The sequence below is a fragment of the Rhinopithecus bieti genome, unplaced genomic scaffold (assembly GCF_001698545.2).
Source record: "Rhinopithecus bieti isolate Rb0 unplaced genomic scaffold, ASM169854v2 scaffold_25304, whole genome shotgun sequence".
NCBI classification, from domain to species: domain Eukaryota; kingdom Metazoa; phylum Chordata; class Mammalia; order Primates; family Cercopithecidae; genus Rhinopithecus; species Rhinopithecus bieti.
In genome coordinates this window covers 261,795-276,395 of record NW_016811568.1, presented here as the reverse complement: position 1 = coordinate 276,395, position 14,601 = coordinate 261,795, and the positions used below count along the sequence as shown (strand labels likewise).

Genomic DNA, 14,601 nt, shown 5'->3' with positions numbered 1-14,601 from the left:
GAAGGCACCATCAAGCCAAAATGAATCTGAAAAAGGACCAAGTGGGAGGATGCCTAATTTGTAGCTGGGTGGTTTTTTGTGTTTGTTTGATTTTTTTATTTTTTTTTATTTTTTGAGACGAGTCTTGCTCTGTCACCAGGCTGGAGTGCAGTGGCGCGATCTCACCTCACTGAAACCTCTGACTCCTTGTTCAAGTGATTCTCCTGCCTCAACCTCCTGAATAGCTGGGATTACAGGCATGCACCACCACAGCCAGCTAATTTTTGTATTTTTAGTAGAGACGGGATTTCACCACGTTGGCCAGATGGTCTCGATTTCCTGACCTCGTGATTCACCCTCCTCGTCCTCCCAAAGTGCTGGGATTACAGGCATGAGCCACCGCACCTGGTCTTGTTTTGTTTTTTGTTTTTTTTTTTTTTTTTTTTGAGACACGGTCTTGCTGTATCACCCAGGCTGGAGTGCAATGATGGGTCCCCAGTACATTGCAGCCTGGGCTCAAGCGATCTTTCTGCTTCAGCCTCCTGAGTAGCTGAGACTACAGGTGCTCCAACTTGCCCAGCTAATCTTTTTTTTTTTTTTTTTTTTTTTTAAAGACAGGGTCTGGATATGTTGCCCAGGCCAGTCTCAAACTCCTGGCCTCAGGCAGTCCTCCCCAAAGGGCTGGGATTATAGGCATGAGGCACTGCGCCTGGCCTCTATTTCTTTAATACCTGCCCTCAGAGCCGTCCTGCTTTTAAACTGATGCAAATGGCGGCAGTGCATCATCAATTCATGGGTTTGCTTGCTTTGGGATTTAGTACAAGACTATTTTAAGAAATAACAAAGGAGAAAAGATTGAACTGGATTTTGCTGAATCTAAGGTATCTGTACCCCAGGGTCAACCTTGAGATTGGCCCAATCTGCCAGAACCTAAGATGCCATTTTGACCCCAGTGGTAGCTTCTAGAGCCACAAGCCTGCATTTGAGAGGAGATGCGCAGCCTCCAGGGCTGGACTCCAAACTCAAGCTGAAGGAACATGTTGGCAGGCAGCTCTCTCAGGGTCCACCTGGAGTTCCAGCTGCTCCAAGACGCAGCACGTTCAGCCATATACACGGAAGGGCTGGGACCTACAAGAGGCTCCTTTGTGTAGAGGCCAGGGCAGGCCTGTGACCTTGAACCAGGTGGACATGAGGTTCCTTGAATTCCTTCTCGCTCTGGCTTGTTCCCCTGAAGCACTGGCCCCCCAGTGCTGGGCTCATTTGGCCATCCTGTGCCAGTCCCCTTGTCACCCACCGTCACAGTGGAAGCTGCTCCCTCCTCTTACAGCCCCAAGCTTTTCCTTACTCTGGGGCCTGGGGACAAGACTGTCTCTTTCCACTCCTGGATGACACTGTGCACTCCCAGTCAGCCGCCTCCTGCCTGCCCTCCTGCACAGGGTTCAAACCTCCTGAGCTGGACTCCATCCACCCTGGGCAGCTTCCTTGGAACTTGTTGCAGCTTAGCATCTTTGGAAGGGAGCACTGGACTAAGAGTCAAAAGGTGGAGTTCTGGGCACTGTCTTTCCACTCTTGGGCCCTGGGCATGTTCTGTTCCATGCAGCAGATGTTTTCTGCCTGCTTCCACCTGAGCTGCCACCAGCGCTGCCTGGAGACCCCCTGCTTCTCCTGCCCCTCCTATCCCTTGCCAGGCCTCTGGACTCAGTGCTTCCTGTCCCAAGGACCTGTTGTGTGCCCAGCTCAGAAGACAGTGGCCACTCACATCCAGGTCTCTGCCTGGCTACTTGCTCTGTGAACCCATCTCAGATGCCCCTGCCCCCAGGGAGCCAGGTGACAGGGTGAGGTCAAGTGACAAGCAGTAGGTATGGGAGAGGGTTGGTGGGGTCAGGCCCACATGGGCCCAGCCATCCACTCCCCTTCCATCTGGGGTTGGGGGAGTCTGAGCTGCTCCTGGCCACCCTACCTCCCACCCCATCTTCTCCTGGACTCCCCACCTCCCACCCCATCTTCTCCTGGACAACCCCATCTCCCACCCCATCTTTTGCTACAGCTAGGGTTAGCGCAGCCGGTGAAAACCCCGAGGGTGGGTGAAACCCCTCTGGGTCCCAGACATGCAAACCTTGGGCATCTCTCTGGCCCCGCCAGCCGGTAGGAAGTTTCCCCTGAGTTCTTAGTTTTTTCTTCTGAAAAATGAGCGGTTGGATGCAAGGTTCTCCTCCCAGCCTGTGGTCCCCAGAGAAGGACAGGAAAGAACCTTAGATAATTCTCCTATGCATTTCACAGATGAGGAAACTGAGGCCCAGAGCCGCCACATCGATCCCTCATTAGATCTTTATAAGAGCACCTGGAGGAGGAGGGTGGGGTGTTTGTGTTTGCTTACATTTTTTTGAATAAAAAAATGAAGATAGGCATTTTGTAGACAATCTGGAAGTTCTGGACCGGAATCCATGATGTAGTCAGGGAAGACATGACCTGTGTCCAGTAACCCCAGGCCTCGAGTGTGTGGTGTATTTTTCTACATAATTGTAATCATTCTATACACACAAATTCATGTCTTGACCATCATATTAATATTTGGTAAGTTTTTCTCTCTTTAAATACTTCACAATAAAGTTTTCAACATGGTAAGGTTTTCCACCCGGGCATTTGGATACTTTGGTTTTTGCTGTTGTGGCCAAGATGGCCTCCTTCCACATGGTCATATTCAGGGGTCTCTGTTTCCCAGCACAGTTGTTGTGCCAAAGGCCTTGACCTTTTTTTTTTTTTTTTTGGGGGGTGGGGGACAGAGTTTCACTCTTGTTGCCCAGGCTGGAGTGCAGTGGTGCAATCTCGGCCCACTGCAACCTCCACCTCCTGGGTTCAAGTGATTCTCCTGCCTCAGCCTCCTAAGTAGCTGGGATTACAGGCATGCGGCACCACACCCTGCTGATTTTGTACTTTTAGTACGGACAGGGTTTCTCCATGTTGGCCAGGCTGGTCTCGAACTTCTGACCTCAGGCGATCCGCCTGCCTGGCCTCCCACAGTGCTGGGATGACAGGTGTGAGAACCGTGCCCATCCGGCCAGGCTTGACCTTTTCAAAGGTCCCTGTTGGTCCATTTTTTCTCCTGCAAATCTATACCATTTCACATCCACCAGCAGTGATTATATGGTCCAGTTTGCAGATAGGAAAAGAGAGGCCCTGTGAGGTAACGGGATCCAGCCCAAGATACAACAGGTGGGTGACGGAGCTGTGCGAACCCTGGGTTCCCGCGCCTGGCTGGTGTGCCTGCCCAGCAGAAGGTCATTGACCCAGACACCCTCCTTGGGAGCGGAGAATTCCGGACTGAGGCCAGGCCGCACCCCTTGGTTTCATCACTACTCAGATTTTCTCCCTATCTGGTCTCTCTTTTTGGTAAGAGGGATCCCAGACAGACGCTGGAAGGGCCGTTTTCAGGGTAGGAACGGAAGGAAAAGGCCCCTCTCTGAGCCTGTGTTTCGGGCCAGCTTTTCCTGAAGGAGGGTCTGATTTCAACCAGGTCCCCAGGACCCTGGCCGGTGGGGGCAGGGCTGGCTGAAGTCTCGCTTCCTCCTGGGGCTTCCTGCAGGCCCCTTTCACTTCCTGCCTGGTAGCCGGAGGCTGGGGGCTCCGGGAGGGGTTGAGAAGCCCAGCTGGTGAGGCCAGGGAGGAAGGCCCCTCACCTTCGTTTCAGCAGGGATGGCTCAACATGGCACTATCCCTACAAGCTGGTAGCACCTCCCTGGGCCTCAACTTTCTGCTAAATGGGGCTCTTGAGGGCCACCCAGCTGTCCTTGAAGATTAAAGAGGTCATGTGGCATGTAGGGACAGAGGGACCCCTGCCAGGGCCAGGGAACGCCCCCAGCAGGGAGGTGTGAGCAGGCCTAGTCCTGCCCTCATGACCCCGGGGTGCGGGGGAGAGAGAATGGGGGTGCGGTAGAAACGACTGCCCCAAATAGCGGAATAGCGGGCAGAGTCGGGGAGCAACCGGGAGGAAAGAGATGCCAGTGTTCCCCGCCCCTGCGCTTCCTCCCGGGACTCAGACGGGCGCTCAGTGGTTGGCGTGGGGTACGGGGGGGAGGGACGCTACTGGGGTCCCGGGACCCAGGGGAACCTTGGCATCTCTCCACTCCCTAGACTGCGGATAATCTAGGATCCAGGCCCGAATCCAGGGACTTCGGGGCGGGTGAGTCTCTGAGCGGCTCCTGCAGTCAGCCCCGGCCACCACCGGCCCCGGGCGATTTGGGCGTGGGGCGGGGACTGGGCGGGGTGCGGCCGAGGGGCGGGGTCAAGAAGAGAGGCGGGGCTGAGGGACCCCAAGTCTCAAGGTGGCCGGAAAGGGGCGGGGCCAGAGGCATGCCGAAGGGGTGGGGTCAAGGCCAAGGGGCGAGGAAAAAGCGTGGGACCGGATAAGGGGCAGGACCAAGGCCGAGGGCACCTGCTTCGGGCTCCCGACCTCTGCGCCCTCGGGAGTCCGTGTTCTCAGGCGCATCCCGAGCCCTGGGGGCCTGGATGTGGCCCACGGCCCCGACTGAAGGGCGAGGCTCAGGGGAGAGGGCGCGAGACGCCTCAGCCCGAAACTGCGACCCAGGAGCAGGGGGACTGGCGGGGAGAGCGCACCTGTCCCCGTGCACGCGCTGTGGCCTCCGCGGAGTTCTGTCCTGTCTTGGTTCCCGCGCTAAGGTCTCGGTGTCCGCTCCGGATTCGCACGTACACTGAGGGCTTTGGAGGGTCCTGAAGGGGGAGCCCGTGGGAGCGTTCAGGCAGAGGGACTACCTGTGACAGCTAAAGTGCTGATCCTGAGGCACGGCGGTGTGCGGGCCGGGGAGACGGTGTCGGGGGCATCAGGACGGGGGGGCCGAGCCCCAGCTCCCAGCCTCCCAGTCCCGCCGCTCCCTGGCGACTCAGGAGCCTGGGCGCCCCTTCCCTCCCACGGGCAGCTGGAGCCTGAGTCAGAGTTGCCTCGCGGGAGACAAAGACAGCCGTGGGCCCTCCCTCCAGACCCCCTCCTGGTACCGGCATTTGCACCAGCAGGGAGCCCAGAGTCCCCCAAGAACCTCTGCTTCTTGGGTAACTGCATCATTGAGGAAATGGAAGAGTTTAGGAATGAGGCCTCGGAGGCTTGTGGGTGGCATCCGCGGTCATGGTCTTCTCAGCCTGGCTTCAGTGGGAGCTCCCACCAGGCCGCATGTACCTGGGTGTTTCCTGTCTGGGGCCCACTGCTTCTCCCTGTAACCCTGCCGAATTGCCGGTAGCCCATCTTGCAGATGGCAAAACTGAGGCCTAGAAAGGTTGAATGGCCCTGGAGAGCAGGAATTCCAACCCTGTCAGCCTGGCTCCAAAATAAAGGATAAAGGCTGGGCGCAGTGGCTCGCACCTGTAATCCCAGCAATTTGGGAAGTCAAAGCTGGCCGATAACTTGAGATCAGGAGTTCCAGAGCCGCCCTGCCAACATGCTGAAACCCTGTCTCTACTAAAAATACAAAAATTAGGCCGGGCCTGGTGGTTCACGCCTGTAATCCCAGAACTTTGGGAGGCCGAGGCAGGCGGATCACCTGAGGTCAGGAGTTCGCGAGCAGCCTGATCAATATGGTGAAACCCTGTATCCACTAAAAATTACAAAAATTAGCCAGGTGTGGTGGTGTGCACCAGTAATCCCAGCTCCTCGAGAGGCTGAGGCAGGAGAATCGCTTGAATCCGGGAGGTGGAGGTTGGAGTGAGCCAAGATCAAGCCACTGCATTCTAGCCTGGGTGACAGTGTGAGACTCTATCTCAAAACAAAACAAAACAAAAATTAACCAGGCATGGTGGCAGGTCCCTATAAATCCCAGCTATTCAGGAGGCTGAGGCAGGAGAATTGGTTGAATCCAGGAGGCAGAGGTTGCAGTGAGCCGAGATCACACCACTGCACTCCAGCCTGGGCAACAGAGGGATACTCCGTCTAAAAAATAAATAAATAAATAAAACCTAGAAACTCTGGGCATGTGGGGCTGGAAAGGGATTCCAGGAAGAGAGGGCAGCCTGCATGTCCAGGCAGGGGGCAGGTGAGCCTGGATCAGGTGTTGGCGAGGGCCCTGTTGTGGAGTAGGAGTGCTTCCAGGGTGTGCTGAACTGGCCACAATGTGGATTGGGGGCTCATAGTGCAGGTTCTAGGCCAGACCCTGCCCTTCCTGGCTGTGTGCCAGTCACAGCAAGTCACTTCCTCTCTCTGAGTCTTGAGTTTCTCTCTAGGAAATCCCAAACCTTTCCCAGGGCTCAGCAGAGCTGGCAGACTGGTCACCAACCATCTAATATGGAGACATTGAGGCCCAGCACAAGCTGGTTGTCATGTCCACACCTCTCAGGGCCCCCAGCCTTCCCCAGCCAGAACTGAGTACCAGGTGAGGGCTAGACATGGAGGAGGGCCATTTTTGCACAGGAGCATGCATGTGACACACATGTGTGCACACACATGCCCACTGTGCAGGGAGGGCCCTCAGAGTCATGCTAGCCCTGGACATGCACACTCTTGCTTTCACCCAAGCACGCGCAGACACCCGTACACTCGAGCTGCCAACATTGGGAGCTGGGGGCGGGGCGGGTGCCCTTCAGGAGCAGGGACTCAGCTCCTCTGCCCGCCCCGCGGGGCTCACTGCAGATGCCAGGGGTTATTTTAAGCCTGGATCAATGGATGAATTTTGGTGACACAGGCTTGGTGGTAGTGGAGGGGGGCAGGCAGAAGAGATAAGGGGTGGGTGCCCTGGAGCCTTGATGGGGTGAGAGACCCTGGGGTCCAGGGCAAAGGGGTCACTCCTCGGCTGGGCTGCTCTATCTCCAGATCCCCTCACCCAGCACATGGCCAGGCACCTGAGGCAGTGTCAGCTGAATGGGCGATCAGATCCCAGGACTCAGCCAGTCAGGGTCAGCTGGGCTCTGTGTTCGCAGCTGCCCTTTCCTGCTCCACTCACTCCCTGCGGCCAGGTGTTCCCATGGAGAAGAGAGGGTATCCAGTGCCTGGTACAGACCCAGTAGTTGTGGTTACCTATGGCTGCTGACTGACCACTGAATCAGATTGAGATGGGGAGGAAGGCATGTGTGTGTGAGTGTATGTGGCGGGGGGGGTGTTGGGGGTTGGACATCAGTCCCTGGGAGGGGCTGGAATCCACTTCCTTCATCGGACAAATGGCTGTCACTATGTACATGTATTTGAAGGTCTGAAGGGGTCAACATGAGGAAAGCACCCAGTACCAGAACAGTGGGGGCAGGAGGGGTCCAGAAAGGGGAGCACTGGGAGACTTGCTCTGACCCAGCAGGGTCACCCTAACTTGGAAGAGTCCCCAGTTCCAAGGGGGCAGAGACAAGCCTCTTTCAACCCAGGTGCCCAGCAATGGGTGGGAAAAGTGGGAGAAGTGGCCCCCCTCAGAGCCCCTGCAGCCTCCAGGGCAGTGGGCAGAGGGCAGTGGGGACTTCAATACCAGCGGTGCGGGTTGTGCCACTGATTCCATTTCTAGGAATGCCCCCTAAGGAAGCAGGAAAGGACACTCTAGAAAGTAGAGCTCAGAAGCTCTGAGAAGAATCACAAATGAGAAGTTTCTTTTTTTTTTCTTTTTCTTTTTCTTTTTTTGAAGACAGAGTCTCAATCTATTGCCCAGGCTGCAGTGCAATGGCACAATCTTGGCTCACTGCAACCTCTGCCTCCCAGGTTCAAGCGATTCTCGGGCCTCAGCCTCCCCAGTAGCTGGGATTACAGGTGCCCGACACCACGCCCAGCTAATTTTTGTATTTTTAGTAGAGGTGGGGTTTCACCGTGTTGGTCAGGCTGGTCTCCAACTCCTGACCTCATGATCCACCTGCCTCTGCCTCCCAAAGTGCTGGGATTACAGGCGTGAGCCACTGCCCCCAGCCAAACGAAAAGTTTAAGGATGGCAAAAAGTCAACGACAAACCAGTTGCAATCTAGATGTAAAGTGTGGCATATTTTAGTGTGGTTGTCTCTGGCCATGGGATTAAAACAATTTCATTTAATTCCTTTGTTCATCTGTGTTTTTCTTCTAAACTGGTAATAAGGAGTCCTTTAATGAGGGTGGATTTTCGGGACTGGATGGGAAGTGTGTGTACGTGTGTGTGCACACGTGTGTGTGTAGATGGGGGGAAGAGGCTGTCTTTGGCCAGGGCACAAGGAGAAGCTCTGAGGGGGAAGGTTACCTCCTCTTCCTGTCTGAACCCATTAATACCTGAAATTAGCCTGTCAGCCCTTCATGTCAGGCAACAGACTTGATCCTCCTTAAAATGTAAATCCTTCCTCTTCTTCTCCCCGAGCTTCTCCACTTTCATAAGCTGGTCCCAGTTCCTGAGTGAAGGATGGATGGAAAGGGGACCAGGAGGGACCCTAGGGAGCCCCAAATGCTTCATCTCAAAGAAACTAGGCGCTGGAGTCCTTTCATTTAGAGGCCTGAGCTGCACACTGGGTCAGTTGCACGCCCAGTCCTTGCCCTCCTGCTGTTTCCGTCTGGACAGAGGGAGGTTCCATATCGACCCCTACCTCCTGGAAGGGGCAGATTATGAGTCTGCCCTCCAGGAAGAGTTTTTGATGTTAAGATGAGATACTGAGGCAGGGAGAAGCCAGGCACCAGTACCTTCTCCTGTTCAACTCAACCCCGAAAACACCACTGGGTCGTGCTGGGACCAGATCCGGGCTCCTTAGGGCCCCCACACCCTACCCCTCGGTTTGTGAAAGGACCTGCGGGTCGGCGCAGGGCGGAGGTCTTCCTCTTCCAGGCTTTCCTTTTCCAGGGCAGGGGCGAGCCCAATCCCCCTCTCCTCACACCTGGGGAGGGAGCAGATCGCGGAAGTGCGTCAGCCAGGCTGTGCCCATCGACGCGGGGATGGGGACATCCCTGGACCCCAGTCCAGCGTTCGAGAGGTTCTGGAACTGGGCTCGCGCCGCGGGGTAAATCCTTGGCCCTCTGAAGCGGCGCTGCCAGGCGAAGTCCTTCCCATTTGACAGGTGGGAAAATAGAGGCGCCGAGAGGAGAAGGGGCTCTTCTTATGTTATGATCAGAACGGACAGAGGGGACGGGAAGGAGGTGAGAGGCTGGTCCCGCTCGTCCCGGGGCAATTCCGGTCTGCTTTGACCTCCGCGCCTGTAAGGTACAGGTTCCCGCACCTGTAAGACAGGAACGCTCTAGTCGCGGGCCCTAGAGCTGATTCCCTTAGAGCGCCCAGTTCCGAGGAATGTTTCGGCGCAGTCTTTGGGGGGGGGGGTCCCCTGTGGGAACCCCCCGGCTGCGCGGGCCCTGCTGTCCCCTAGCTCTGGCGCCTCCCGCTCCTAGCGGACAGCCGGGTACGAGGCAAGCAGGGACGCCCTCGAAACGCCCCCTTCTCTCTCCCTCCCCCGCCCCGCCCCGAGGCCCGCGCCGAGCCAGAGCGGGAGCCGGAGCCGGACGGAAGCCCGTGAGCCAGAGCGCGGGCTGTACCGAGCAGCGGCGGCGCGGGAAAGGTAGCGGAGTCGGGCGATCTCGCGGCCCCCGGCGCGGCCTCCCACTAGGGCCCAAGACCGGCACACCTGCCAGTCCGGGGGAAGCCGGGGCCGCGCCAGGCGGGACGCTGCCTGGCCCGGGGGGAGACCAGGACGCGGACCCGGGCAAGCTCGTGTCCGAGGTGAACCTGGGCGGAGGACGCGCCCACCGGAAGTGGCAGCCTCGTAGCTTCATACACAGAGGGCTGGGGTCCCCAAGAGAGGGCGGCAGCCGAGGCGGCGTGCGCCCGGGAGCCCAGCCGATTCCTGCGGGAGCCGGAGGAGCCGAGTAGAGGGAGGCCGGGCGCCCGGCCATGCACGGGCGCAGTAGCGGGAGGCGCGGCCATGGCGCGGGGCGGCGCGGAGACGCTCGGCGACCGCGCCGTCGCCGGCTCCGGCTTCGCGGTCGCGCTTCGGCTCGCGTTGCTGCTGCGCCAGGCCCCGCCGTCGGGCCGCCGGGGGCCCCCGAGGCGGCAGGGTCCCCGCGACGCGCGGGCACTAACAGCCCCGGCGGGGGGCGACGCTGCCGCGGCTACTACGACGTTGATGGGTCAGTGGGGACCCGCCCTTCACTGCAGCTCCGGCGCCCTACAGCTTCTGCTGCGGCACGATGCGGGCTACCGCTTCTGCTGCCACGACGGCCGCGGCGCCTCGACCAGAGCCGCTGCTCCAACTACGACACGCGGCCTGGGTCAGACAGGCCGGCCGCCCGCCCGCGCCCGCGACACCGCAGCGCCCCGGGCACCCGGGCCGCGAGCGCAGCCACACGGCCGTCTACGCGGTGTGCGGCGTCGCCGCGCTGTTGGTGCTGGCCGGCATCGGGGCGCGCCTGGGTCTGGAGAGGGCGCACAGCCCGCGCGCGCGGCGCACCGTGACCAGGTGAGCGCGCGCCTCCCAGGGACCCCCGCCCGCTCCTCGGACTGCTCTTCCTGCCCGGTGATCCTTCCCGCCTCTCTCGAAGCGCTGGTCCTCCCAGCAGGCCCCTTCTCTGGGTTTTCCTCTTTCCGTCTCCCCCGGCTCCCCCCCTCCCCACTTCATCAGGGAGACACCTGACACCGCCCTGACTTCCCTTGACCTTCCGCCCGCCTGTGCTGGGCGCCGCACCGCCTTTCCCTGCTCAAGTAGCCTCTGGAGGGCGGAGAGGCTTGAGGGGGGCAGGTAGCCTTGGACAGAGGGCACCGGGTCACTGTCCAGGGTAAGGGGCGCCGCTGGCCAGGAGGGTGACCGGGCGTCTTGGGCACAGGGAAAGGAAGGGGCGCTTGGCTCTCCGGGTGCCCATCTCCCACTTCTCCCCACTCTTCCTTCCCCTTTTCCACCTCCCACCTCTCCCCTGCCCCCATAGCTGTGACTCAGGGCTGCCCTTCCCTCCTTGGGTTTCAGAGGCCTCCCCCCACTCACCCCATGCCACAGCTCCCAGGTGAAGGTCAGGGCTCCCTCTGCGTAGAAAGGGGACTCTGGAACACAGTCGTGTGTTGCTGAGGCCAGGACAGGTGCTTGCTGCATTCTGAGCTTGGTGTGAAGTGGGCACTACAGGGTCCAGGTCCCCTTCCTCGGTTGGAACGAGGACTCTGGGACTCTATGTGTCCTGACCCTGGAACTCCCACCCACATGCCACACGTGGCACTCACATGCCCCCAGCAACCCCCATGCCCTGGGGCCTGTGCCTTCCTCATCCACCAGGTCCCAGCACCCTTTGGGTCTGTGGGCGGCTGACACCGAATGTGACAGGCTGGTATTTAGAAGTGACCATAGAGAAGCCTTCATGCCCTGGTGGGCCAGATGTGGATGCTTCCCCCTCCTGGGCCTCAGAGGCAGGGAGTGAGGGCTTCCTTGGCACTCCAGCACCCCTCGCTCCCCAAACCACGGTGCCCACTTTCTCCCAGAGAGCTATAGGGTGAAGCTCGGGCTGGCACCCTGGCCTCCACCCTCAGCTCCTGCACTGTCTTCAGGAGGTGGAGCCTCCTGGCCTGGCTTCTAGATGCTGCAGGGGTAGGGGCTGGGCTGCCCAAATTTGGGGGCCCTTCATTCTGGGTTATGGTAGCACAGAAGAGGCCTGGGTATGTCTTTGACAGGGGTTGGGAAAAAGGAACTGAGGGCCATGATGGTGAGGGGTGACTGCAGCAGCCCAGCTGACATGTTCATCCTGAACTCCCTGCACCTGCTGGGGATGGGACAGCAGGTTTGGTGATGCCTCAGGAAGGCGGCGTCCACCCATGCTGTGCTGTGTGGTGTAGGCCAGTCCCTTCTCCTTTCTGGGCTTCAGGGTCCCATGGCCCCTGACTCCCTTTTCTCTGCTGGGTATACCTGGAATGGAGCATAGGCTCTTGTGTGGGTGTGTCCTGAGTCCCTGTCCTCCCCATGATTCTCACCCTTCATTCTGCTGTGTTGGGGCTGAAGGCCAGGGAAGCCTTCTCAGAGGGCTTGGGTGGGGGGCATCTGGAAAGAGTTTGTGCAAAGGCCCAAAAGCGTGGAGGTTACTCAGCTGTCAGGGAGAGAGGAGCTGGCGGTGCTTGCCCAGAGATGAGACCACAGAGGTGAGCCGCTGGGGGGTGGGCAGGGCAGGAAGGTCAGCCCAGGCAGGTACTAGGATGGTTTCAGACCCTGCCACCAAACCTGAAGCCAAACCTTGGCCATCCCTGGTATCCTGCCTCCTGAATGCCCTTCACAAATCAGCCATTTGAGGCTCCAGCCCCAGAAGGAGAGTCAGGCTGAGTAGGAGAAAATCATGGGTTCCGGGTTCTGAAGGCAGCTGGGCTGCACAGACACTGTCACATCGCAGCTGGGTGGGGGCTGGGTGATGGGTCCAGGGAGGTGGCTGCCCAAGGTCACACAGCCTGTGGGTCCTGGGCTGAGACCAGGGGGTCTCCCAGCACCCCCTTTCCCTCATCCATCTATCCTTCATGCCCGGGATGGTAGCTTTATCCCAGGTCCCAGCAGAAGCCACAGCTGCAGGGGCAGTTACGCAGGCAGGTAAATAAGGCATCCTGGGCCCGCGCGGTGGCTCACGCTTGTAATCCCAGCACTTTGGGATTACAAGTAAACGCTGCAGCCCGACTACTCCAAGGAGGCCGAGACTGCAGGAGTTGGAGACCAGCCTGGCCAACATGGTGAAACTCCATCTCTACTAAAAATATAAAAGTTAGCCAGGTGTGGTGGCAGGCACCTTATAATCCCAACTACTCGGGAAGCTGAGACTGGAGAATTGCTGAACTGGGGAGTTGGAGGTTGCAGTGAGCCGAGATTGCACCATTGCACTCCAGTCTGGGCAACAGAGCGAGACTCTGCTTCAAAAATAAATAAATAAATAAATAAATAAATAAATAAATAAAGGATTCCTGGAGGAGGCCGCTAATGGGGTCTGAAGAATGAGTAGCAGTTTTTTTGGGAGGAGAGGCAGGAAAGCAGAGAAAGCTTGCATTGGGAGGGGAGGCTCACCTGGGGAAGGTTCCGGAGAGTGGCCTCCAGGGAGGGGAGGGAAGGCGAGCCTCATTAGAGTTTCCTGACCTGCTCTGGGAAGCAGTGGTCTTGGGGCCACAGGTGAGGCTGGCAGATACTGCCTGGGAGGGGAAGCTCGTGTGTGATTTCGAGCACTGGAGAGGAACACCTGGAGAGGCTGAAAGAACTGCCCAGGGTCACACGGTGAGACGGTGGTGGCGGGGGCTGGCTTTTGATGAGGTAGGAGACTGAGAGGGTCACCCCTGACCGCTGTCCCCGCAGGGCGCTGACGGAGCTTCTGAAGCAGCCGGGCCCCCAGGAGCCATTGCCTCCCACCCTGGGCCCGCCCCTGGGTGACTGTGTCCAGGTGCAGATGGGGGACGGCCTCCCCGGGGCTCTCCCCACAACAGCTCAGGTGAGTCGGTGGCGGGTGGGGCTGAGCACGCGGAGGGGCGTGAGAGGCCGAGAGGGGGTCCCTCGGCTGGGGCGTGGAGGCTTCCCCGGTGGAAATGAGCCGCCGCCTCTGCAGGTGAGGGGCCCGACCGGCCAGCCAGCTCCCAGGGATGGAGAGGGACCCCCCCACAGGTCCTGCGGCCTCGAGTCTGGGGTACTGTGATGTGTGAGGAAGGTTCCAGATGCAGGATTTGCTGGCCGGGCCTGTGATCTGAGGCTCCGGCTCCGGAGCCTCCCCCTGGGTCTCTCGAGAGGCAGGCAGGCTTGGCAGCCCCCACGCCCCGTCTGGGTTCTGTTCCTCAGACATCCCCCATCCCGGCGGGAGCAGGTCCCAGGACTCCGCGCCTGGCTCGAGCGTCGCCTCCGGGCGAGCCGTTCATGAGGGTGGCACCCCCCGGGCTGGCTGCCGCCGCCGCTGCGCGTGACCCGGAGCCAGGCCCTGTTCCAGGCGCTGGAGGCTGCCGCGAAGACAGGCTTGGCTCGCAGCCTCGCCGGGAGAACGGTCCCCCAGGTTCTCACCGAACGGCCTCGGGGAGAGGGCTGCGGAGAGGTGACAGCGAGGGCGGAGTGACCCGGGGTATCGGGCCGAGCCGCGTCTCACTCCTCGCTCCAGACAAGAAGCGCCTCAGCAAGGCGCCCCTGGGGTCAGCCGCCCTGGGGCCCCCGCGCGGCCCGCGGCTGCAGCCCGACTACGCCAAGTACGCCACGTTCAAGGCAGCCACGCTGAAGGCCAGAGGTGAGTGGCGGGTGCGGGCGGCGCCAGGGCACTCGGGCGCACTAGCTCCGGGACTTCGAGGCGCAGGGCCCCAGCTCCCAGCGCCAAATTCCCAGTTTCGCGCGTCGGCCGCTCGGCCAATCGGCTCCCGCGCCCCAGCGGGCCCCGCCCCCGGCCCGCCCCGGCCCCGTCTCCAGCCAGGACCCCTTGTCTGGTCCGGAGCTTGGGTGCTCGGCGCGGCATGACTCTCCCCTGCCCTGTCCCCGCAGAGGCCGGCCCGCGGGACTTCTGCCAGCGTTTTCCCGCCCTCGAGCCGTCCCCGCGGCAACCCCGGGCGGGGGCCCCGCGTCCCGCCCCGGACTTGCCTGCGCCCCTGGACGCCTGCCCCTGGGCCCCACCGGGCTACGCGCCCCCTGCTGCGCGGGGCCCCTATGCCGCCTGGACCGCCGGTCGCCCGGCCCGGCCAGCCCCGCTCGGCCACCCGACGGCTCAGGCCTTCCAGGTACCTCGGCGGCCCGGTCACGCGGCCC

The 14,601-nt window shown here is 60.1% G+C and overlaps 1 protein-coding gene across 1 annotated transcript in view; it reads left to right on the top strand.

Moving 5' to 3' along the window:
- Window positions 1-9,813: 9,813 nt before the first annotated feature.
- SHISA8 (shisa family member 8) overlaps window positions 9,814-14,601 on the top strand; it is a 5,497-nt gene continuing 709 nt past the window's right edge. The window contains 10 exon segments of the mRNA XM_017894084.1: window positions 9,814-10,056; window positions 10,058-10,078; window positions 10,081-10,105; window positions 10,108-10,150; window positions 10,152-10,209; window positions 10,211-10,347; window positions 13,186-13,286; window positions 13,289-13,318; window positions 13,685-14,092; window positions 14,341-14,552. Of these exon segments, the coding sequence (XP_017749573.1) occupies window positions 9,814-10,056; window positions 10,058-10,078; window positions 10,081-10,105; window positions 10,108-10,150; window positions 10,152-10,209; window positions 10,211-10,347; window positions 13,186-13,286; window positions 13,289-13,318; window positions 13,685-14,092; window positions 14,341-14,552 (1,278 nt within the window).